Source organism: Hemitrygon akajei, chromosome 14, assembly GCF_048418815.1.
Source record: "Hemitrygon akajei chromosome 14, sHemAka1.3, whole genome shotgun sequence".
Lineage (NCBI taxonomy): Eukaryota > Metazoa > Chordata > Chondrichthyes > Myliobatiformes > Dasyatidae > Hemitrygon > Hemitrygon akajei.
Genome location: NC_133137.1, coordinates 46,439,060 through 46,464,399, shown reverse-complemented (window position 1 = coordinate 46,464,399; position 25,340 = coordinate 46,439,060). Strand labels below are relative to the sequence as shown.

At 43.7% G+C, this 25,340-nt stretch overlaps 1 protein-coding gene across 1 annotated transcript in view; it reads left to right on the top strand.

Moving 5' to 3' along the window:
* Nucleotides 1–25,340, top strand: part of sez6l (seizure related 6 homolog (mouse)-like) — a 762,782-nt gene that overhangs the window by 699,279 nt on the left and 38,163 nt on the right. Inside the window, exon 13 of the mRNA XM_073065299.1 lies at nt 3,902–4,093. Within this exon, the coding sequence (XP_072921400.1) occupies nt 3,902–4,093 (192 nt within the window). The remainder of the gene's footprint in view (nt 1–3,901; nt 4,094–25,340) is intronic.

Sequence of the window (25,340 nt, the reverse complement as noted above, 5' to 3'; positions counted from 1 at the left end):
GGTTAATGTATGAGGAGAGATTGATGTACTTCCTGGAGTTTAGAATAATGAGGAGTTTTCTCATTGCAGCCTATTGAATGTTGAAAGAATGTATATGAAGAGGATGTTTCCAGTAGTGAGGGAGACTAGAACCAGAGGGCATAGCCTCTGAATAAACTAAAATACATTTAGAACAGAGATAAGGAGGACTTTCTTTAGCCAGGGGATGGTAATTCTGTGGTATTCCATAGTGGGAGAGTCTAGGACCAGAGGGAACAGACTCAAATAAGAAGTACAGAAGGACGTCCCTTAGAACAGTGATGAGGAGGGATTTCCTTAGCCAGATGACTGTGAATATCCAGAAGTCATTGCCACAGGCAGCTGCAGAGGCCATGTCATTGGGTATATTTAAAGTGGTTGATAGGTTCTTAAGTAGTTATGGCATCAAAGAATATGGTGAGAAGGGAGGAGAATGGGGTTGAATGGGAAATAAGTTAGCCGTGCTGGAATGGGAGAGCAGAGCTGATGGGCCAAAAAGGCTAATTCTGCTCCTTTGCATATGGTCATATGGTCTAAGCTTAGGGAAAGACAAGCACTACAAAGAGAACTTCATAATTGACTCTGAATTGGGTGGGAAGATAGAATTACACCATGTCTGCAGCTGAGGTCAGGGAGTGATGCAACAAAAAAGGCTCTTCAGCCTAGAATAAGACAAAAGAGCTGTATTAGGCCATTTGGCCCATCCAGTCTGCTTGGCCACTTCATCATGGCTAATCCATTTTCCTTCTCAGCCCCAATCTCCTGCCTTCTCACCATATCCTGTCATGCCTGACCTATCAAGAATCGATCAACTTCTGCCTTAGGCATGCCCAGTTACTTAGCCTCCACAGCAACGCGTAGCAACAAATTCCAGATTCATCATTCTCTGGCTAAAGAAATTCCTCCTCATCTCCATTCTAAATGGACATCCATTTATTCTGAGGCTGTGTTCTCTAGTCTTTGACTCTCCTATCAAAGGAAACATCCTCTCCACATCCACTCTATCAAGGCCTTTCACCGTTCAATAGGTTTCAATGAGGTCATCCTTACATTCTTCTGAATTCCAGTGAATACAGGCCTGGAGCCATCAGACAAGACATTCAATCCTGGAATCTTTTTTGTGAAACTCCTTTGAACCCTCTCCAGTATTAGGACATCCTTTCTAAAGATGAGGGGCCCAAAGCTGCTCACAATACTCCAAAGTGAGGCCTCACCACTGCTTTATAAATTCTCAACATTACATCCTTGTTTTTATATTCTAGTCCTCTTGAAATGAATGCTAACATTGCATTTGCCTTCCTCACTACAAACTCAACATGAAAATTAACCTTCAGGGAATCCTGCACAAGAACTCCCAAGACCCTTTGCACCTCAGTTTTTTTTGTATTTTGCCTCCATTTAGAAAATAGTCAGCTCTTTCATTTCTTCTACTGAAATGCATGACCATACACTTCCGGACATTGTATTCCACCTGCCACTTCTTTGCCCATTCTCCTAATCTGTCTGTCCTTCTGTAGCTTCTCTACTTCCTCAAAACTACCTGTTCCTCAGCCTATCTTCATATTGTCTGCAAACTTTGCAGCAAAGCCATCAATTCTATCATCCAAATCATTGAGAAATGGTACCAACACAGACCCCTGTGGAACACCACCAGTCACCAGCAGCCAACATGAAAAACCTCCCTTATTTCCCACTCTTTATTCATGCTAGAATCTTACCTGAAAAGCCATGGGCTCATAGCTAATTAGGCAGCTTTGTGTGACACAGAGTTGTCAGGCAAGATTTTCCCTTGAGGAAACCATTCTGATTATTGCCTACTTTATCATTTTGCAATTTTCCAGTATTCCAGAACCATACCAGAATTAAGTGTTACTTGAAAGATCATTACTAATGCCAACACTATCTCTACAGCCACCTCTTTCAGAACTCTGGGGTGTACACCATCTGGTCCAGGTGACTTATCTACCTTCAGACCTTTCAGTTTCCCAAGAACCATCTCCCTAGAAATGATAACTTCATGATCTCTGACTCCTGTAACTTCCACCATACTGCTAGTGTCTTCCACAGTGAAGACTGACATAAAATACTTAGTTAGTTCATCCACCATATCCTTGTCCTCCATTACTACTTCTCCAGCATCGTTTTCCAGTGGTCCGATATCTACTCTCGCCTCTCTTTTACACTTCATGTATCTGAAGAAACTTCAGAAATCCTCTTTAATATTATTGGCTAGCTTATTTTCAAATTCCATCTTTACCTTCTTAATGACTCTTTTTAGTTGCCTCCTGCTGTTTTTTAAAAGCTTCCCAATACCCTAACTTCTCACTAATTTTTGCTCTATTATATGCCCTCTCTTTGGCTTTTATGTTGGCTTTGATTTCTCTTGTTAGCCCCCATTATGTAAGCTTTCCTTCAGAGTACTTCTTTCTCTTTGGGATGTATATATCCTGTGCCTACCGAGTTGCTTCCAGAAATTCCAGCCATTGCTGCTCTGCTGTCATCCCTGCCAGTGTTGTTGTCCAGTCAATTCTGACCACTTCTCTCTCATGCCTCTGTATTTCTCTTTACTCCACTGTAATAGTGATCACAGTTAAGGGTGAAAGGTGAGAAGTTTAAGGGGAACATGAAGGGAAACTTCTTCACTCAGAGTGCTGTGAGAGTGTGGTCCATGGGAGCTCGATTTCAAGGTGTAAGGAAGTTTAGAAAGGTATATGCATAGTAGGGATATGGAGGAATATGTTCCTGGTGCAGGTCATCAGGAGTAGGTTTTCAGCATGGACTAAATGGGCTGGGCCTGTTTCTGTGCTGTACTTCTCGATGACTCTACATGCCACCATGAACAACAATATGGTGATAGTTAAAAAATCTGAGATCAGCTGAAGGATAGCTCTGACCCAGGTCAATGCTGCCCACTCTACACACTGCAACAATGCTGATTCTCTGGGCCTGTATTCACTAGTATTCAGAAGAATGAGGGGTGACCTCATTGAAACCTATCAAATAGTGAAAGACCTTGATGGAGTGGATGTGGAGAAGATGCTTGCTATGGTGGGAGAGTCTAAAACCAGAGAACACAGCTTCAGAATAGTGGGATGTCCTTTCAGAATGGAAATGAGGAGAAATTTCTTTAGCCAGAGAGTGGTTAATCTGTGGAATTCAATTGCCACAGGCAACTGTGGAGTTTTATGTATGTTTAAGGCAGAGGTTGATAGATTCTTGATCAGTCAGGGCATGAAGGGATATGGGGAGAAGGCATTAAGTTTGGGCTGAGAGGAAAATTGGATCAGTCATGGGCCAAATAGCCTAATTCTGCTCCGATATCTTATGGTCTTAAGCCCTTCATTTGTTCTGTTTAAATTCGGCTACCATGCTTCCTACAACAAAGATGGTATAAAAACCTGCCTTGTTTATTGTGAAGCACAAAGATCCTTTTGTTCTGACAGTATGAAGATTGCCATAAAAATGCAAACAGTACTGCATGGAATAATATCTTTACCTCTAATCTCTCCTCTATTTTCCTCTCCATTGCACTCGCTCTCTCTCTCTCTCTCTCTCTCTCTCTCTATTTTTGTCTCACACACTCTACTTTTTTTCCCTCTCCATCACTCCCTCTCCCTCCCTCTTCCTCTCCAATACTTGCCCACTCTGTTTCTCTCATCCTCCCTCTGACACTTGTTTCCACTCTCTCCCCTTCCCTCTCTCTCTCCCCTTCTCTCTCTGCTTCTCTCTCCCCCCTCTCTCTCTTTCTCCCACGTCTCCCTCTCCTTTTCTCCCCTTCTCTCTTTCTCCCCTTCTCTCTCTCTCTCTCTCTCTCTCTCTCTCTCTCTCTCTCTCTCTCTCTCTCTCTCTCTCACTCTCTCTCTCTCTCTCTCTCTCTCTCTAGTAATGTACTGCACAGACCCTGGAGAAGTGAAACATGCCAGTCGTACGATTTCAGACACCAAGTTACTGGTGGGGTCCACAATACAGTTCAGCTGTGATCCAGGATATATATTGGATGGAAACGCACTGGTGACCTGCTACAGCCGAGAGACAGGCACCCCGTTATGGACATCAAAACTACCACACTGTGCACGTAAGTCAAAGGAGGTTCAGGAAGACTTTCAGAAGTAGCATCTAACACATGGAATGAAAAAATTTCAAGGTCGAAGTCAAGTCTATTATGATCTGGAAAAGTCTTTGTGTGCAATGAAAACCTTCCAGCTGCATCACAGGCACACAACGTCATAGAAGCAACATTCACAATAAGCACAATTTGAACAAAAATCATACTCAAATTTTTACAAAAAAAACACAATTAGAACAAAACCAGTCAATTTCAGAGCAAAGTGATCAGTGGTAAGTGATGCTAAACTGCACTGGGGTTTAGAGTTTTAACAGCAAGTTCAAGAACCAACTGGTTGAAGGAAAATAGTTGTCCTTAAACCTGGTGGTGTGGGACTTCAGGCTTTGTACCTCCTGCCCAATGCTAGCAGTGAGCAGTGGCATAGTGAGGATCTTTCATGGTAGGTGTCACCTTCCTGAGGCAGTGTCTCCTGTTGATACTGCCAGTAATGGGAATGGACATGTCCATAATGCATTGGGCTGAGTCAACTGCTCTCTGCAGCTTCCTGTGGGATAACATCTTTCCAGGCAAGGAAGGTCACTCTGTTTGGCGGGTGAGACTTGCGGCTGTGAAACAATCTCATGGTCTGGGGCCTCCTCCATGGTAAAACCATAAGATACGGGAGCAGAATTAGGCCATTCAGCCCATCAAGTCTGCTCTGCCATTCCATCATGGCTGATCCCAGATGCCACTCAACCCCTTCTCACCATATCCTTTGATGCCCTGACAGATCGGAAAATGAATAACTTCCACCTTAAATATACACATGGACTGGCCTCCATTGCAGTCTGTGGCAGAGTATTCCACAGATTCACTACTCCCTGGCTCAAAATATTCCTCCTTATCTCTGTTCTAAAAGGTCACCACTCAATATTGAGGCTGTGCCCTCTAGTTCTGGATACCCCCACCAGAGGAAACATCCTCTCCACATTCTCTCTATTTAGTCCTTTCAAAATTCAGTAGATTTCAGTGAGATCCTCCCACATTCTTCTAAGTTCCAGTGAGTACAAGCCCAAAGCTGCCAAATGCTCCTCATATGTTAAACCCTTCATTCCCAGAATCATCCTTGTGAACTTCCTCTGGACTCTCTCCAATAACAACACTTCTTTTCTGAGGTTTGGGGCCCAAAACTGTTCACAATACTCTTAAGTACAAATAAGAGAAAATCTGCAGATGCTGTTAATCCAAGAAACACACAGAAAATGGTGGAGGAACTCAGCAGACCAGACAGTATCTATGAAAAAGAGTACAGTCGAAGTTTTGGGCTGAGAGCTTCATCAGGACACAATACTCCAAGCGCGGACTGTCTAGCATCTTATGAAGTCTCAACATTATCTCCTTACTTTTATATTCTATTCCCCTTGAAATAAATGGCAACATTGCATTTGCCACAGACTCAATCTGTAAATTAACCTTCTTGGAGTCTTGCACAAGGACTCCTAAGTCCCTCTGCACCTCTGAGGTTTGAACCTTCTCCCCATTTAGATAATACTGTGCACTATTGTTCCTGTTAACAAAATGCATTATCATACATTTCCGAACACTGTATTCCATATGCCACTTTTTTGCCCATTCTTCCAATCTGTCTAAGTCCTGCTGCAATCACATTGCTTCCTCAGCACTACCTACCTCTCCACCTATCTTTGTATTGTTACATACCCCGTAACTGGGTGTCTGACCAACAGAGAAAGAAGAATCCGTTGGAGTCTGGTGGTACCAAACTAAAGCTGTTTATTAGTAAACTACACCATACAATATCAAAAATGCAAATATACATATAAAACAAGTTAGCAGTAATAAACCTAAAAGTGTAGGAATAATAATAATCAATAATAAACAAGCTCTATCGATGTCTAGGGGAAAATGAATTGTCATAGGAAAGTACAGAGTTCAGTTCAAAAATGCTGAGGTGGTTATGGTTGTTGTATTGAAATCATTGGAGAGAGAGAGAGCGAGCGAGCGAGATGTAACAGCAACAGCTGCGGCAGGCAAACCTTTTGTGGCTTTCTTAATCCGTCGTGTCGTTGTGGCCATTCAGTTATGACCCCAGTGGTCTTCAGCTAGACCGTTCTTCTGTGGTGGACTCGTCACTCTGGCATGAGTGGACACACACACAAGTCCCCACCGACCCTGCTGTAACACTGTGAGCTTTACTGACCGATCTCCTGATTCGGTCTCCGAAGCCCCCACCTTCCTGTGGGTTCCCAACACTCGGTCAGTGTCCACTGGTGTGTCTGAAGGTGTCTCTCCAGACCTGTCTTTTTATCCCCACTCAGCTATCCATCAACTCTGAATGACCGTGTCCATCAAATCAGGTCACTCCTGCTATCTCCTGAGGAATGTTAACAAGCAAAGTACAGTCCTTGTAGTGGAAGGTAAATAATCCAGGAAGAGTCAAAATACAGTAAATCAACAGTCCCTCTTATCTGTAGCAGATGTTCTTGCCTGTGTTTCATCTCTCTCTCTCATGAGCAGCATAGCAACATCAATAGTTCATAGTTCTCAGGAGGGGGGTTAGGAAGGGTTAACTCTGCACCCCATTGACCATCAGGTCTGTTCATCACTCATAACAGTATCATCTGAAAACTTTGCCACAAACTCATCAATTCCATTATCTAAATCATTAACAAATCATTAACAAACAATGTGAAAAGTAGTGATCCCAATACTGACCCTTGAGGAACACCACATCACTGGCAACCAACCAGAAAAGGCCCTCTTTGCCTGTCAGCCATTCCACTATCCATGCCAGTATCTTTCCTGTAACAACAGGCACCTTATCAAATGCCTTCTGAAAATCCAAGTAAATGACAATCACTGCCTCTCCTTTGTCCACCCTGCTTGTTACTTCCTCAAAGAACTCTAACAGATTTGTCAGGCAAGATTTCCCTTTCCAGAAACCATGCTGACTTTTTCCTTAATAATAGACTCCAACACTTTCCCAACCACTGAGGTTAGGCTTTCTTTTCCCTTCCTCCCTTCTTAAAAAGTGAACCATAGAACATTAGAGCACAGAAACAGGCCTTTTGACCCTTCTTGACTGTGCTGAACCATTTTTCTGCCTAGTCCCACTGACCTGCACCTAGCCCGTATCCCTCCATACACCTCTCATCCATGTACCTGTCCAAGTGTTTCTTAAATGTTAAAATTGAGCCTGCATTTACCAGTTCATCTGGCAGCTCATTCCACACTCCCACCACTCTCTGTGTGAAGAAGCCCCCCCTAATGCTCCCTTTAAACTTTTCCCCCTTCACCTTTAACCCATGACCTCTGTTTTTTTTCTCCCCTAGCCTCAGTGGAAAAAGACTGCTTACATTCACTCTATCTATACCCATCATAATGTTATATATCTCTATCAAATCTCCCCTCATTCTTCTGCGCTCCAGACAGTAAAGTCCTAACCTATTTAAATTTTCTCTGTAACTCAGTTTCTCAAGTCCCGGCAACATCCTTGTAAACCTTCTCTGCACTTTTTCAACATTATTAATATCCTTCCTGTAATTTGGTAACCAAAACTGCACACAATACTCCAAATTCAGCCTCACCAATCCTTTATACAAGCTCACCATAACATTCCAACTCTTATACTCAATACTTTGATTTATAAAGGCCAATGTACCAAAAGCTCTCTTTACGACCCTATCTACCTGTGACACAACTTTTAGGGAATTATGTATCTGTACTCCCAGATCCCTCTGTTCTACTGCACTCCTCAGTGCCCTACCATTTACCTTGTATGTTCTACCTTGGTTTGACCTTCCAAAGGGCAATACCTCACACTTGTCTGTATTAAACTCCATCTGCCATTTTTCAGCCCACTTTTCCAGCTGGTCCAGATCCCTCTGCAAGCTTTGAAAACCTTCCTCACTGGCCACTACACCTCCAATTTTTGTATCAACAGCAAATTTGCTGATCCAGTTCACCACATTATCATCCAGATCATTGATAAAGATGACAAATAACAATAGACCCAGCACTGATCACTGTGGCACACCACTAGAACATAGAATAGTACAGCACATTACAGGCCCTTCGGCCCACAATGTTGTGCCGACCCTCAAACCCTGCCTCCCATATAACCCCCCACCTTAAATTCCTCAGTATACTTGTCTAGTAGTCTCTTAAACTTCACTAGTGTATCTGCCTCCACCACTGACTCAGGTAGTGCATTCCATGCACCAACCACTCTCTGACTGAAAAACCTTCCTCTAATATCCCCCTTGAACTTCCCTCCCCTTACCTTAAAGCCATGTCCTCTTGTACTGAGCAGTGGTGCCCTGGGGAAGAGGTGTTGGCTGTCCATTCTGTCTATTCCTCTTAATATCTTGTACACCTCTATCATGTCTCCTCTCATCCTCCTTCTCTCCAAAGAGTAAAGCCCTAGCTCCCTTAATCTCTGATCATAATCCATACTCTCTAAACCAGGCAGCATCCTGGTAAATCTCCTCTGTACCCTTTCCAATGCTTCCATATCCTTCCTATAGTGAGGCAACCAGAACTGGACACAGTACTCCAAGTGTGGCCTAACTAAAGTTTTATAGAGCTGCATCATTACATCGCGTCTCTTAAACGCTATCCCTCGACTTATAAAAGCTAACACCCCATAAGCTTTCTTAACTACCCTATCTACCTGTGAGGCAACTTTCAGGGATCTGTGGACATGTACCCCCAGATCCCTCTGCTCCTCCACACTTCCAAGTATCCTGCCATTTACTTTGTACTCTGCCTTAGAGTTTGTCCTTCCAAAATGTACCACCTCACACTTCTCCATGTTGAACTCCATCTGCCACCTCTCAGCCCACTTCTGCATCCTATCAATGTCTCTCTGCAATCTTCGATAATCCTCTAGACTATCTACAACACCACCAACCTTTGTGTTGTCTACAAACTTGCCAACCCACCCTTCTACCCCCACATCCAGGTCATTAATAAAAATCACAAAAAGTAGAGGTCCCAGAACAGATCCTTGTGAGACACCACTAGTCACAACCCTCCAATCTGAATGTACTGCCTCCACCACGACCCTCTGCCTTCTGCAGGCAAGCCAATTCTGAATCCACCTGGCTAAACTTCCCTGGATCCCATGCCTTCTGACTTTCTGAATAAGCCTACCGTGTGGAACCTTGTCAAATGCCTTACTAAAATCCATGTAGATCACATCCACTGCACTACCCTCATCTATCTGCCTGGTCACCTCCTCAAAGAACTCTATCAGGCTTGTTAGGCATGATCTGCCCTTCACAAAGCAATGCTGACTGTCCCTGATCAGACCATGATTCTCTAAATGCCCATAGATCCTATCTCTAAGAATCTTTTCCAACAGCTTTCCCACCACAGACGTAAGGCTCAGTCACTAGTCACAGGCCTCCACTCAGACAAGCAATCCTCCACTACCATACTCTGGCTTCTCCCATTGAGCCAATATCTAATCCAATTTACTACCTCACCATAGCGACTGAATCTTCCTAGCTAACCTCCCATGCGGGACCTTGTCAAAGGCCTTACTGAAGTCCATGTAGACAACATTCACTGCCTTCTTTTCATCCACTTTCCAGGTAACCTCAAAAACCTCTAATAGATTTGTTAAACATGACCTACCACGCACAAAGCCATGTTGACTCTCCCTGTTAAGTCCCTGTCTATCCAAATACTTGTAGATCCTAACTGTTAGTACTCCTTCCAATAATTTACCTACTACTGACATCAAATTTACCATCCTATAATTTCCCAGATTACTTTTAGAGCCTTTTTTAAACAACGGAACAACATGAGCTATCCTCCAATCCTCCGTCACCTCACACATGGATACCGACATTTTAAATATATCTGCCAAGGCCCCTGCAATTTCAACACTAGTCTCCTTCAAGGTCCACAGGAATACCCTGTCAGGTCCTGGGGGTTTATCTACTCTGATTTGCCTTAAGATAGTAAGCACCTCCTCCTCTTCAATCTGTATAGGTTCCATGACCTCACTACTTGTTTGCCTTATTTCCATTGACTCCATGCCAGTTTCCTTAGTAAATACAGACGCAAAAAAAACATTTAAGATCTCCCCCATTTCTTTTGGTTCCATACATAGCCGACCACTCTGATCTTCAAGAGGACCAATTTTATCCCTTACTATCCTTTTGCTCTTAATATACCTGTAGAAGCTCTTTGAATTATCCTTTACCTTCACTGCCAAAGCTACCTCATGTCTTCTTTTAGCCCTCCTGATTTCTTTCTTAAGTATTTTTTTGCACTTTTTATACTAGTCAAGCACCTTATTTGCTCACTGTTTCCTATACATGTTATACATCTCTCTCTTCTTCTTTGTCACAGTTCCAATATCCCTTGAGAACCAAGGTTCCTTATTCTTATTCACTTTGCCTTTAATCCTGACAGAAACATACAAACTCTGCACTCTCAAAATTTCTCCTTTGAAATCCTCCCACTTACCAATCACATCCTTGCCAGAGAACAACCTGTCCCAATCCACGCATCCTTTTTCATTTCTTCAAATTTGGCCTTTTTCCAGTTTAGTACCTCAACCTAAGGACCAGATCTATCTTTATCCATGATCAATTTGAAACTATTGGTGTTATGATCACCGGAACCAAAGTGTTCCCCTACACACACTTCCGTCACCTGTCCTAACTCATTTCCTAATAGAAGATCTAATATTGCATCCTCTCTAGTTGGTCCCTCTATATATTATAACCATATAACAATTACAGCACGGAAACAGGCCACCTCAGCCCTTCTAGTCCATGCCGAACGCTTACTCTCACCACTGACCCGCACTCAGCCCATAACCCTCCATTCCTTTCCTGTCCATATACCTAAGCTTTCTTCACCACCCTATCCACATGAGATTCCACCTTCAGGGAATATTGATTTAGAAAACTTTCCTGAACACATTTTACAAACTCTAACCCATCTAGACCTTTAACAGTATGGGAGTCCCAAACAATATGTGGAAAATTAAAATTCCCTACTATCACAACTTTATGTTTCCTGCAGTTGTCTGCTATCTCTCTGCAGATTTGCTCCTCCAATTCTCACTGACTTGGGTGGTCTATAATACAACCCCATTAATGTGGTCATACCTTTCCTGTTTCTCAGCTCCACCCATATGGCCTTGGTGGACAAGCCCTCTAATCTATCCTGCCTGAGCACTGCTGTAACATTTTCCCTGACTAGCAATGCCACCCCCCCCCCCCCCCCAACCCTTCATTCCTCTGCCTCTATCATGTCTGAAACATCGGAAACCTGGAACATTAAGCTGCCAGTCCTGACCTTCCTATAAACAAATTTCACTAATGGCTATAATATCGTAATTCCATGTGTCAATCCACACCCTCAGCTCATCAGCCTTCCCCACAATACTCCTCGCATTGAAATAGACACACCTCAGAAGATTATTACCACCACACACAACGCTTCTATTTGTGACTTTGCATGAACTTTTAATATCATTTATTTTCACCCCTGATCCACTATCTGCTCTGGCACTCTGGTTCCCATCCCCCTGCAAATCTAGCTTAAATAGCACTAACAAACCTCCCTGCAAGGATATTGGTCCCCTTATAGTTCAGGTGTAACCCGTCTCTCTTATATAGGTCCCATCTTCCCCAGAAGAGGTCCCAATGATCCTGAAATCTGAAACCCTGCCCCCTGTACCAGTTCCTCAGCCATGTGTTCATCCTCCAGAGCATCCTATTCTTACCCTCACTGGCACGTGGCAGAGGTAGCAGTCCTGAGATTACCAACCTTGAGGTCCTGCTTTTTAACTTCCTACCAAGCTCTCTATACTCACTCTTCAGGACCTCTTCACTCTATCTTCCTACATCATTGGTACTGATGTGTACTTTGACATCTGGCTGATCACCCTCCCACTTCTGAATGCTGTGCACATGATCAGAGACATCCCTGGCCCAGGCACCCGGGAGGCAACAAACCATCTGGGAGTCTCTGTCACGATCACACAACCTCCTGTCTGTACCTTTAACTATTGAGTCCCATATCACTACCACTCTCCTCTTCTTCCCCCCTCCCTTCTGCACTGCAGAACCAGACTCAGTGCCCAAGTAAGTCATCCCCTCCAACAGTATCCAAATCAGTATACTTGTTGTTGAGGGGAATGGCCTCAGGGGAACCCTGCTCTGCCTGCCCTTTCTCCTTCCCTCGCCTGATGGTAACTCAATTACCTGTTCCCTGCTCCTTTGGCGTAACCACCTCCCTGAAACTACTGTCTATAAACTCCTCGTTCTTCCAAATGATCTGGAGGTCATCCAGCTCCTGCTCCAGTTCCTTAACGTGGTTTGTTAGGAGCTGCAGCTGGATACACTTCTTGCAGGTGTCGTTGTCAGGAAGACCGGAGGTCTCCCTGACTTTACACATCCTGCAAGAGGAGCATTCCAACATCCTGCCTGGCATTCTCTCTACTCTCGCCTCTGCCTGTTCACTCCAAAGTCGGTTGAGCCAAAGCCGTCCCTTTCTGCTCCCTCTCACTCCGCTACCCACTGTATATGGTGGCCTTTTTTTAAAACCTTTGGCACTCTATGTCACGCGCCTGTGCAGTCTAGCCTCTTCTCCCCGAGCAGTGTAAAAAAAAATGACTTCTCTCCAAGATTCCTTTACTCCTTCACTCTCAGCCTCTTGCTTCGAGTAACATTTGCTTGGAGTAATATTTGCAATCTTCCAGTCCTCTGGGACCATGCCAGAGTCAAGTGATTCTTGAAAGATCATGACCAATGACTCTGTTATCTGTTCAACAACCTCTCTCAGGACTCTGGGATGTAGTCCATCTGACCCAGGTGACTTAAGACCTTTGTGTTTTCCTCGCACTTCATCCTTTGTAATAGCAATGACACTCACTCCTGCTCCCTGACACCTATGGACCTTTGGCACACTGCCATTTCATTGTCCCCCATTACTACTTCACCAGCAGCATTTTCCAGTGGTCCAATATCAACTACAATTACAGTACCTGTCTTTTACTCTTTATATAACAGAAGAAAACTATTAGTATCCTGCTTTATATTATTGACTAGATTGCCCTCATATTGCATCTTTTCCCCTCTTACAGCTTTTTCAATTGCCTTTTGTTGGATTTTAAAAGCTCCCCAATCATCCAACTTCCCACTCACTTTTGCAACCTTATATGTCCTTTCCTTGGCTTTTATGCAGTCCTTAACTTCCCTTGTCAGCCACGGTTGTCTACCCCTGCCATTTGAGAACAACTTCTTCTGTGTCTTATGATGTTATGGTCCGGTCTGGAGCCCGCATTCCGGGACTTGATCGGGTCCACGGACTCCGGACTTCAGGTCTTGTAGCCGTTCCTCCTTTCACCCTTAAGCCCAAATAGGATCAACTTGGCTTAAGGAGGCGCACCTGATGCCTATCAGCTGGCAGGTATATATAAGGGGCTCTGGGACTGAGTCTAGTTGGGGAGGTTGTCCTGTTCACGCTATTATACTGTTTGCCTGGCTATCCTGTTTTGACCCCAGCTTGGAGTACCCACTGTTAATCATCTAGTTCTGTAAGTCTATTCTTGTAGTCACCCTGGACCGATTTCCCTTCCAATCCCTTGCCTCTGTTGGGTAAGCAGGCCGGACTGCCGTTGCCCGGCGGGGGACTCTGACCCTTTCCTACCCCTTGCTTCTGGTGGGTTGTGCCCTGCATCCTGCCCAGGTGCCCTGCGACCTGCCCAGGCCACTGTGTTCCTGCCAGGGAGGCTGGGCCCTGCCCAGAAGTAATGCGGCCCGCCCAGGGGGCTATCCTCCCAGCATTCCTTGTCCCATAGACCCATCCTTTATCCTAGCCAAGGACCTGCCTTTGCCATGAACTCCTAGGTCCTGCCTTTACAATGAACTCCCGGGTCCTGCCTTTGCCATGATCTCTCTGAACCCCAGGATCACCTTTGCATACCACGGTCTCCCCATCTTGTTCTATCTTTTAGTTTTTCCTGTCCTGCCCCTAGTACTTCAGTGCCTGTGTCCTGCATTTGGGTCCAGTCTCCACATCCCCTTGTGACATATGAACTATTTCCAGAAACTTTAGCCATTTTTGTTCTGCCATCATCCCCGCCAGCATTCTCCTCCAATCCACCTGGGCAAGCTCCTCTCTCATGCCTCTGTAATTCCCTTTATTCCATTGTGATACAAATACATATGAGTTATGCTTCTCCCTCTCAAACTGCAGTATGAATTTAATCATGTTATGATTACAGTCTCCTAAAGGTTCCTTTACATTAAGCTCCATAATAAGGTCTGGGTTACTAGGCAACACCCAATCTAAGATGGCCTTTCCCTGATAGGGTCACGCATAAGCTGCCCTAAATAGCCATCTCATAGGCATGCAATAAATACACTCTCTTGCAATCTGACACCAACCTGAAGTCCCACATCACAATTGTGTCAGTATTATTATTACGTGCCTTTTCCAGCTCCTTTTGCAATCTCAACTCCACATAGTGGCTACTATTTGGAAGCCTATATATGATTCCCATAATGGTTTTTCACCCTTGCAGTTTTGTAACTCCACCCACAAAGATTCAACATTCTTTGACCTTATGTTGTAGGAGTTGACTGTGAGACTGCTTGAAGTAGTTCTGACAGCTGGGAACACCTTTCTTCTCCTTTTGTCAGCTTTTCTCTCTGGATCGATATCAATCCTTGCTTCTCTCCCAGTCCTGGCTTTTTTGTCTTGCATTATTCCACATACAATTCCTTTCTCAGTCTCGCTCATGGCCTTGATCCTGCCAACACTCTCGTTCCCACTCTTTTTCTTTCTCATGTTCCTTTTCTCTTTCACACCTTTCTCATTCTCACTCAAGTTCTTTCTCTCTATCTGCTCCTCTTAAAGCTTTGTGTCTTTCTTTTTCTTGCTTTCCACTTTCTTCTTCTTGTTTCTGAATTTGCTTCTTTCTCAGAAAATTGGATGCCGTTAATCCTTTTCCTTTCCTGTGGCACTTATATCATGCTCCTCATTCTTTTCTCTTTTCCTTCTCTCTAGTTCGTGCATCTTAATCCTGGGAAGGTGCATTTAATTCTCTGGGGTATTCTCTTAATGATCCTTCTATTGCCCCCTTTACAATCTAATCTCCCCTCTTGCTTTTCTCATTCTGTTTACATATCCCCATTAGCTCTTTTCTTTTTGGTCTTCCATTCATCCAGCTGGGCATTGGTCCTCGCATTCACTTTTACAAGCAGTCTTTTGTTGCTGTACCTCACAGCCAATATGATGGTGATTGATGTTGCTCCATTCAGGTGCTTCAGGCTACATTAAAGTTATTACATAAATGGAGAAAATGCCATCCATCCTGTTCAACAAAGCATTCTTCACCATTCCTAGCACAAAAGCTTTGAACTTTTTAAAAAACCCCACCCCACTCTGTCTGAAACTGCAGCCACCTCAACAATTTTGTCTGAGGTTTCAATGAACCTCTATACTTGCTGCAATTCTTTTCTATAGCACTGATAATCTCTGTTAGGTATTCAATGATAATCTGTGTCGGGTAGACGCTGATAATCTGTGTCAGGTAGATACTGCCTCTTTCAACAGGTTGATAAATTTGCAGCAGTGACTACCTGTCTAAAGTATTTAATTAGCTCAAGGAGTTGAGCAAGTCCAGGACTATGACAAGAATCAAGAGCTTTATTTATGCCTTTCAGCATCTCTTTTTACAATGATTCTTATCATTAAGATCTTGTTGATTTCCTGGTACTCTAGGAAACAAAGAGATTGTATGTTTTGTAACCTGTGCACGTTGATGGACAGACTCATAGCTAGATTGATCTCACACACTGCTTAATGCTCAATAGCACTGAGACCCTAGCTGGAGACTCACAGGAAACTGGTGTACGTTACAGCATCGATACATAAAATCACTTAACACCCCCAGAGAGAGCATTCATAAATCTTTCATGCCGGATACCTTGAGTAACACACTCAGAGTGCTGGAGGAACCCAGCAGATCACACAGTATCTATGGAAAAGAATAAACAGTCAATATTTTTGGCCGAGACCCTTCGTCAGAATTGGTCTTCTTCAGTCAATTCCTTTGACTGAAATTTGAGCTGTTCATTCCTCTCCACAGACGTTACCTGACCTGCTGGGTTCCTCCATACTGTGTGTGTTACTCATGAAGCATTTACTCACATGATGTGGCAAAGATAATACAGAAATTATTGGTGAATTGAAGTGCTGTGAGACAACCAGCATCACGATATATATGGTATCAGAATGTGCAGTGTGAAGTAACTACTGGGCCTCTCACCTTTACTCATTTAAAAGGGAAACTGTTGTACTTTTCACTACTGAGGATGCTCCCAAAGGCAACAGAGCTCTTCTTCAGAGCCTTTTGGTAAAAATGTAACTGTCAATGTGCCCGTGGCAAGCTTACAGACAGTTGACTTTCTTTATTTAGAGATTCAGTGCAGAAAAAGCCCCTTCTACCCAGCCGCCCACCTATTGTACCCTAGCCACTGGACAATTAGCCCACTAACCGGCACACCTTTGGACTCTGAGAGGAAACTAGAGCACTTGGAGGAAACCCACTCTGTCACGGGAGAGCACACAAACTCCTTATAGACTAAGCCAGATTTGAACTCTGAACTATGGAGCACCTGAGCTGTAACAGTGTCACGCTAAAGACTAAGCACCCATTTGCCAGTGTGCTAATTACATAGCCATTGCACTGGGAAAGTCTGGTCTCTACAAGAATTTATGCTCTGCACAAACTATATCCAATCTTTATTATACTGCTGTTCTATAAATTAAGTCTATAAAGACTGGATAAATAACCTAGCTTCTATGGAAGTTAAATCATAAATTCTTGAATTCTTGAAGTTAAATTCTTGGAAGTTAGATTATAGGTTATGGGAACATTTCAATGATGGGGCAAGCAAAATTGAGTAAAGTTAACCGCTTTTATTCAAGAGCCTGATGGTTAAGGATTAGTAACTGTTCTTGAACCTGGTGGCGTGAGTCCTGAGGTTCTTGTACTTTCTACCTGATGGCAGCAGTGAGAAGAGAACATGTCCTGAGTGGAGGGGGTCCCGAATGATGGACGCTGTTTTCCTACAACAGTGTTTCATGTTGATATGCTCAGTAGTTGGGACGGATTTCCCTGTGATGATCTGGGCTATATCTACTATCTTTTGAAGGCTTTTCCATTCAAGGGCATCGGTGTTTCCATACCAGGCTATGATGCAGCCAGTCAGTATACTCTCCACTCCACACCTATAGAAGTTTGTCAAAGTTTTAGACGTCATGCTGAATCTCTGAAAACTCTTAAGGAAGTAGAGGTGCTGCCGTCCTTTCTTCGTAATTGTGCTTGAAACTGAGCCCAGCACAAGTCTTCTAAAATAGAAACACTTAGGAATTTAAAGTTGCTCGTCCTCTCTACCTCTGATCCTCCAATGAGAAATGGCTCATGGACCTCTGGTTTCCTTCTCCTGAAGTCTACGATCAGTTCCTTGGACTTGCTGACATTGAGTGAGAGATTGTTGTTATGACACCACTCTGCCAGATTTTCAATCACCCACCTCTATGCTGATTCATCACCACCATTGATTCAACCCACAGCAGTGATGTCATCAGCAAACATATATGTCATTAGAGCTGTACTTAGCCACGCAGTCACAGGTGTAAAACAAGTAGAGCGGGAGGCCATGCACACAGCCTTATGGTGCTCCTGTGCTGTGGAAATCATATAGGAGATGTTTTTGCCAATCTAAACTGACTGGGATCTATAAGAAAGGAAATTGAGGATCCAATTACACAAGGAGGCATTGAGGCCAAGGTCTTAGAGCTTATTGATTAGTTTTAAGGGGACGATGATATTGAATACCAAGCATCCTGGTGTATGCAACTTTGCTGTCCAGATGTTCCAGGGTTGAGTGAAGAGCCAAAGAGATGGTAGACCTGTTGCCCTGCTAGGCAAATTGGAGCAGATTGAAGTCGCCTCTCAGGCAGGAGCTGATATGTTTCATCAGCTACCTCCCAAACACTTCATCACTGTGGATGTAAGTGCAACTGGACAATAGTCATTGAGGCCGGTAACCAATCTCTTCTTGGGCACCTGAAGTAGGTGGGTACCCCACACTGCCGAAGTGAGAGGGTAAAGATCTCAGTGAACACAGCAACCAGTTCATCAGCACAGGTCTTTAATACTGGCCAAGTACTCCATCCCATCCAGATGCCCTCTATGGATTCTGGAGGCAGCCTGCTCTTTGGCTTCAGAGACTAAAATCATAGAATCATTGGGGAATGTGGGAGTTTGCAATGGTTTCTGGTGGTTAAAGTGACTGTAGAAGGAATTGAAGCAAAGCCCTGCTGTTTCCCACGTCGATTGATTTAACTTTAGAAGAGGTGATGGCATCGAAGCCCTGCCACAACTGTGGAGCGTCCCTCATTGATTCAAGTTTGCTACGGAATTTCCACCTCACCCATGAGATGGCTTTTTGGAGATCGAACCTGTCCCTCTTGTAACTTTCTTAGTTTCCAGACTTGAATACCTCTGATCTGGTGCTCAGCAGATTTCTGATCTCATGGTTCATCCAGGGTTTCTGATTGGGGAAGATTCTGAGTGACTTAGTGGGGACAAGCACATCTACAGCTGTTTTAATGAAGTCCATTACAACCCTGGTGTATTCATTCCGATCTCTAGATTAGTGCTTGAACGTGGCCCAGTCCATTGACTCACAGCAATCCTGTAACCACTTCCCTGCCTCCCGCAACCACCTCTTTGTTGTCTTAATGTCTGGAGCTTTGTACTTTAGTCTCTGCCTGTATGCAGATAGGAAAGGACAACCTGATTTACCAAAATGTGGTCTGGGAAAGGAATGGTAACAGTGGTCTTAGTGTAACAGTGGTCTAGTGTATTGGGACCTCTGGTGCCACAGGTTATATGCTGGTGGTCATTGTGCTGGGTTTTCTTCAAACAAACTTGATTGAAGACTCAGACTATGATCCGAAATGCTTCGGGATGGACTGTTTCTTGTTCGGAGATGGCATCATGCAGTATCACAAGCGATTGATTATAGTCGCCCACTGGTATGTAAACCAGATGATTTAGGATTACAACTCTAAATCTGTGTCGTTAAATTTTTAAAAGATTCTAAGTCAACTGGTTAGTATTATGCAAACAATGTCACTTTTTGGCCTGAACTTCTGGTGAACTGGGTGTTTAGAGGGCAGGCAGACTAGAGTTGTACCATTTCTCTGACAGCAAGAACATTTTCAGCCCTGAAAGCTATATGTGTGCAGAACATGAGACCAGAGAGGGGAAGAGATTTGTGGATGGTACAAAGATAGGTGGAGGAGCAGGGAGTTTGCAGAAGGACTTGAATAGATTAGCAGAATGGGCAAAGAAGTGGCAGATTGAATACAGTGTAGGAAAGTGCATGTGTCTGCACTTCAGTAGAAGGAATAAAGGCGTAGACTATTTCCTAAACAGAAAGTAAATTCAGAAATCGGAAGTGCAAAGGCACTAGTGTAGGATTCCCTAAAGGTTGAGTCTGTGGTAAGGGAGGCAAACACAATGTTAGCATTCATTTCCAGAGGACTAGAATGTAAAAGCAAGAATGTAATGCTGAGGCTTTATAAGGCACTGGTCAGATAGCACCTGGAGTAGTGTGAGCAGTTTTGGGCTCCATATCTAGGAAAGGATGTGCTGCCTTTGGAAAGAGTCCAGAAGAGTTAGTGTATGAAGAGATTACAGTAGGGCTCACTGGAGTTTAGAAGAATGAAGGAGAATCTCATTGAAACCTACCTAATATTAAAAGGTCCAGATAGAGTGGATGTGGAGAGGATGTTTCCAATAGTGGGAGAGTCAAGGACCAGAGGGCTGTGAAATGCATTGCCACAGTGGTTGCAGAGGCCAAATCATTAGGTATAATTGAAGCAGAGACACCTAATTTCTTAATTAGTCAGGGTGTCAAAGGTTACAAGGAGAAGGCAGGAGAATGAAGTTGAAGGGGAAAATAAATCGGCAAAGATCGAACAGCAGAGCAGAATTGATGGGCTGAATGGCCTAATTATGTCCCTGTATTTTATGGTCCTATGACAGTACAATAAACAAGACAAGATATTACATTCAGAAGTCTGATATGTTAACTAAATCTTTCTAGACACAAAGGTAGAAGAATGATAGGATACATAAACATACAGTCGGCCCTCCTTATCTGCGAATTCCGCATGCGCGAATTCAACCAACCGCAAATCGCGAAAACCCAGAAATGCTCTTCCAGCATTTGTTGTTCGAGCATGTACAAACTTTTTTTTCTTGTCATTCTTCCCTAAACAATGCAGTATAACAACCATTTTACATAGCATTTACATTGTATTAGGTATTATAAGTAATCTAGTGATGACTTGAAGTATACGGGAGGATGTGCATGGGTTATCGTGGATCAGGGTCGGAAAAAATCGGAAGTTCTCTTACTAAGTAAGTCGGAACAGGTACATCCGGTATTTAGCGTCAGTTAGTCAAACGTTTGCCTTAGTGTATAGTATATATTTTACCTTTCTATGCATATAAAACACTTAAGAACGTATGTTTCAGCGCCAGGCTCGGGAACGGAATTTCTCGGAACTCGGGACAGACCACTCCCCAGTGCGTTCTCTACCATGCCGGGTTGATGTGGAGGATCAAAAACCCAAAACCCAATAATTAAACCACTGCGTTGCTTAGTAATAATTGTAGCTTTCATCGAGGCAGAGCCTTTCTCACTTTATCCTTTAAAATTGTTCAAATCGCTTTATTATTTCCACTTTATTTTCAATCGTGATTATTTTCACGAACAAAAACACTGCAGATTCAGATCTCTACCGCCAGGTCTTAATGTCCACCGCACTGTGACAGGTCTGGGGTTCCGCTGGGTCCTAAGGCCCAACGCATTGAGACAGGTTGAATAAGGGTCTTAAGCATCTGCGAATTTTGGTATCCGCGAGGGGTCCCAGAACCAATCCCCCACCCCCCCGGATAAGGAGGGTCAACTGTACCAGAATCAGAATCAGGTTTATCACAGGCATGTGTTGTGAAATCTGTTAACTTAGCAGCAACAATTCAATGCAATACATAACATAGAAGAGGAAAAAATAACAATAAATAAGTAAATCATTTACAGTATACGTATATTGAACTGATTAAAACTCATGCAAAAAAAAACAAAAAAATATATATAAAAAAGTGAGGTAGTGTTCATAGGTTCAATGTCCATTTAGGAATCTGATGGCAGATGGGAAGAAGCAGTTCCTGAATCGCTGAGTGTGTGCCTTCAGGCTTCTGTACCTCCTACCTGATGGTAACAGTGAGAAAAGTAACAGTAACAGTAACAGCCCTGGGTGCTGGAGGTCCTTAATAATGGACACTGCCTTTCTGAGACACCACTCCTTGAAGATGCCCTTGGCACTTTGTAGGCTAGTACCCAAGAAAGAGCCAACTAAATTTACAGCCCTCTTCAGCTTCTTTCAGTCCTGTGCAGTAGCCCCCCCCCCCCCACTTAACAGACAGTGATGCAGCCTGTCAGAATGCTCTCCATGGTACATCTATAGAAGTTTTTGAGTGTATTCATTGTCATACCAAATCTCTTCAAACTCCTAATGAAGTATAGTCGCTGTTTTGCCTTCTTTATAACTGCATCGATATGTTGGGACCAGGTTAGATCCTCAGAGATCTTGACACCCAGGAACTTGAAACTGCTCACTCTCTCCACTTCTGATCCCTCTATAAGGATTGATATGTGTTCCTTCATCTTACCCTTCCTGAAGTCCACAATCAGTCTTTCATCTTACTGATGTTGAATACAAGGTTGTTTCTGTGGCACCACTCCACTAGCTGGCATATCTCACTCTTGTACGCCCTCTCGTCACCACCTGAGATTCTACCAACAATGGTTGAATCATCAGCAAATTTATAGATGGTATTTGAGCTATGCCTAGCCACACAGTCATGGGTATAGAGAGAGTAGAGCAGTGGGCTAAGCACACACCCCTGAGGTGCACCAGTGTTGATCATTAGCAAGGAGGAGATATTATCACCAATCAGCACAGATTGTGGTTTTCTGGTTAGGAAGTCAAGGATCCAATTGCAGAGGGAGGTATAGAGGCCCAGGTTCTGTAACTTCTCAGTCGAGATTGTGGGAATGATGGTATTAAATGCTGAGCTATAGTCTAATCTAAGGCTGAGAAGTGACATTGAGATTGCATCTACCATTTACCTATTGTGGTGATAGGCAAATTGCAATGGGTCCAGGTTCTTGCTGAGACAGGAGTTCATTCTAGTCATGAACAACGTCTCAAAGCATTTCATCACTGTAGGTGTGAGTGCTACTGGGTGATAGTGATTAAGGCAGCTCACATTACTCTTCTTAAGCACTGGTATAATTGTTGTCTTTTTGAAGCAAGTGGGAACTTCCACCCACAGCAGTGAGAGGTTGAAAATGTCCTTGAATACTCCCGCCAGTTGGTTGGCACTGGTTTTCAGAGCCTTACCAGGTACTCCATTGGGACCTTCTGCCTTGCGAAGGTTCACCCTCTTTAAAGACAGCCCAACATCAGCCTCTGAGACAGAGATCACAGGGTCATCAGGTGCTTAGGGATCTTTACAGCTGTAGTTGAGTTCTCCCTTTCAAAGTGGGCATAGAAGGCATTGAGTTCATCTGGTAGTGAAACATCACCTCCGTTCTTGCTATTGGGTTAATTGGTATTAAGATCATTTCAATTCGTGTTTCATTTCATAAACACAAAGGATTTTGCAGATGCTAAATCCTAAGCAACACACACATAGTGCAGGAGAAACTCAGCAGGTCAGACAGCATCATGGAAATGAATAAGTACCGTAGTTGACATTTTGGTCTGAGACCCTTCATAAGGACTGGAAAAGAAGTGGGAAGAAGCCAGAATGAGAAGGTGGGGGAGGGAATGAGTACAAGCTGGCAGGTAATAGGTGAGACAAGGTGGGGGGAAAGATGGGTGTGTGGGGGAGGGGGGTGAAATGTGAATTCCTTTCCAGTCCTGATGAAGGGGTTTGACCCAGAACATCAACTGTTTATTCCCCTCTATATAAACTGCCTGACTTGTTGAGTTTCTTTTGCATGTCGTGTGTGTCATTTTATCATCTTCCCTTCTCCTCTCCATTGGGAAGTGGTATCTGAGACCAGAACATCAAATGGATATACGCTGGATTCAGTCAATAGCTAGGAGATCTGGGCCTGAGTCTGGCAGTCCAATTCCATTGTGAGGGAGTGCTCACTGCTGGAAGGACCCACAGGCAGAGGGGATGTTAAGGGGAGATCGAGTCTCTTGTGTCAAATGGGTACAAAGATTGGGAGGGGAACAGGGTGCTCTATCCTGTCGGCCAGTCAATACTTTTTAATCATTGAAAATCACCACAAAAGGCAAATTGACAGCTCATTATCACACCTCTGTTTGGGGACCTGCTGTACATAAACAAGATTCTTATATTACAACACTGTGATGACTTCAGGAAAGAATGTGATCTGTGTTGTATAACTGCAAGCTTGCCCCTCTTTCTCATACAAATGCCTGTGATGTGTGCCCAGCACAAAAGAATCCAGCAATAACCAAGGATTAAGCCGCAGCAACTAGAAATAGACAATTATGGAATGAGCAGGAAGTGATGCTTTTGATGCAGTTGCTGTTCCTGAAAAGCTACTTGCTGCCATCTCCTGGCGCCTGAATAGAATTGCATGTTAAAAGGTCGTTAGAGGGAGACCTAATACTGTATTGTTCAGACGAATTCAGAAAGCAAGGAAGGCACTTATCCCTGCAAGCGGGGCAACTTGCCCCTACAGAACCTCCTTCATCACCATTCAGGTCCCCAAACAGTCTGAAACATTTCAGCACCCCAGCTCAAAACATTGACTGTTTATGCCCCTCCATAGATGCTGCCTGACTTGCTGAATTTTTGTGAGTTGCTGAAGATTTCCAGCACCTGCAGAATCTCTCATGTTTTCTGCAATCACCTAAAACAACTGCACCATAAGGGCTAGAAACAGGAGGCCATTCAGCCCTTCTTGAAAATTCTACCATTTTGTTCCACTTTACTTGATTTCCTCAATCTCCATCAGCTTCTAACATGAATATACTAAGCAACTTAATCCAAGAAAATTTGCCACCCTCTGGACGTAGAAATTTCTTCTCATCCCTGAACAACAGACCCCTTTACTTGAGAGTGACCCCTTGATTCCTGACACCCCAGCCAGCCCATTCCATCTGTCAGGGTTGTGAGAATGTTGCATCTTTCGATGAACTCATTCCTCATTCCTCTAAATTCCAGAGTACTGTATAGATGCCTAGTCTGGTTAACCTTTTTCTCACAGGCCAATGCCCATTGCAGGAATTCACCAATAATGCACACCTGGTGATAGGTATATTTTCCTTAGCTAGTGAGATGCAAGTGCAATGTTAGCATTAATTTTGAGAGGACTAGAATATAAAAACAAGGACGTAATGCTAAGGCTTTATGAGGCATTGTTCAGATGGCATTTGGGGCATTGCAAGCATTTTGGGGCCCCTTATCTAAGAAAGAATGCCCTGGCATCAGAGAGGGTCCAGAGGAGGATCTCAAGTATGATCCTGGGAATGAGGTGCATAACGTATGAGGAGCGTTTGATGTTTCTGGGCTTGTACTAGCTGGAGTTTGGAAGAATGAGGGGGCATTTCATTGAAACCTATTGAATATTGAAAGGCCTAGATAGAGTGGACGTGAAGAGAAGGTTGCATATAATGGGGGAGACTAGGACCAGAGGGCACATCCTCAGAATAGAGGGACATCCCTTTAGACCAGCACTTAGAAGGAATTTCTTTAGCCAGAGAGTGGTGAATCTGTGGAATTCATTGCCACAAACAGCTGTGGGGGACAAGTAAACACAAGGAAATCTGCAGATGCTGGAAATTCAAACAACACACACAAAATGCTGGTGGAACACAGCAGGCCAGGCAGCATCTATACAGAGAAGCTGGAGGAACACAGCAGGCCAGGCAGCATCTATAGGGAGAAGCGCTGTCGACGTTTCTCCCTATAGATGCTGCCTGGCCTGCTGTGTTCCACCAGCATTTTGTGTGTGTTGTAGGGGACAAGTAATTGGGTATATTTAAAGTGGACGTTGTTAAGTTCTTGGTTAATAAGGTTGCCAAAGGTAATGGAGAGAGGGCAGGAGGAAGAGGTTGAGAGGAATATATATCATCCATGATGGAATAGTGG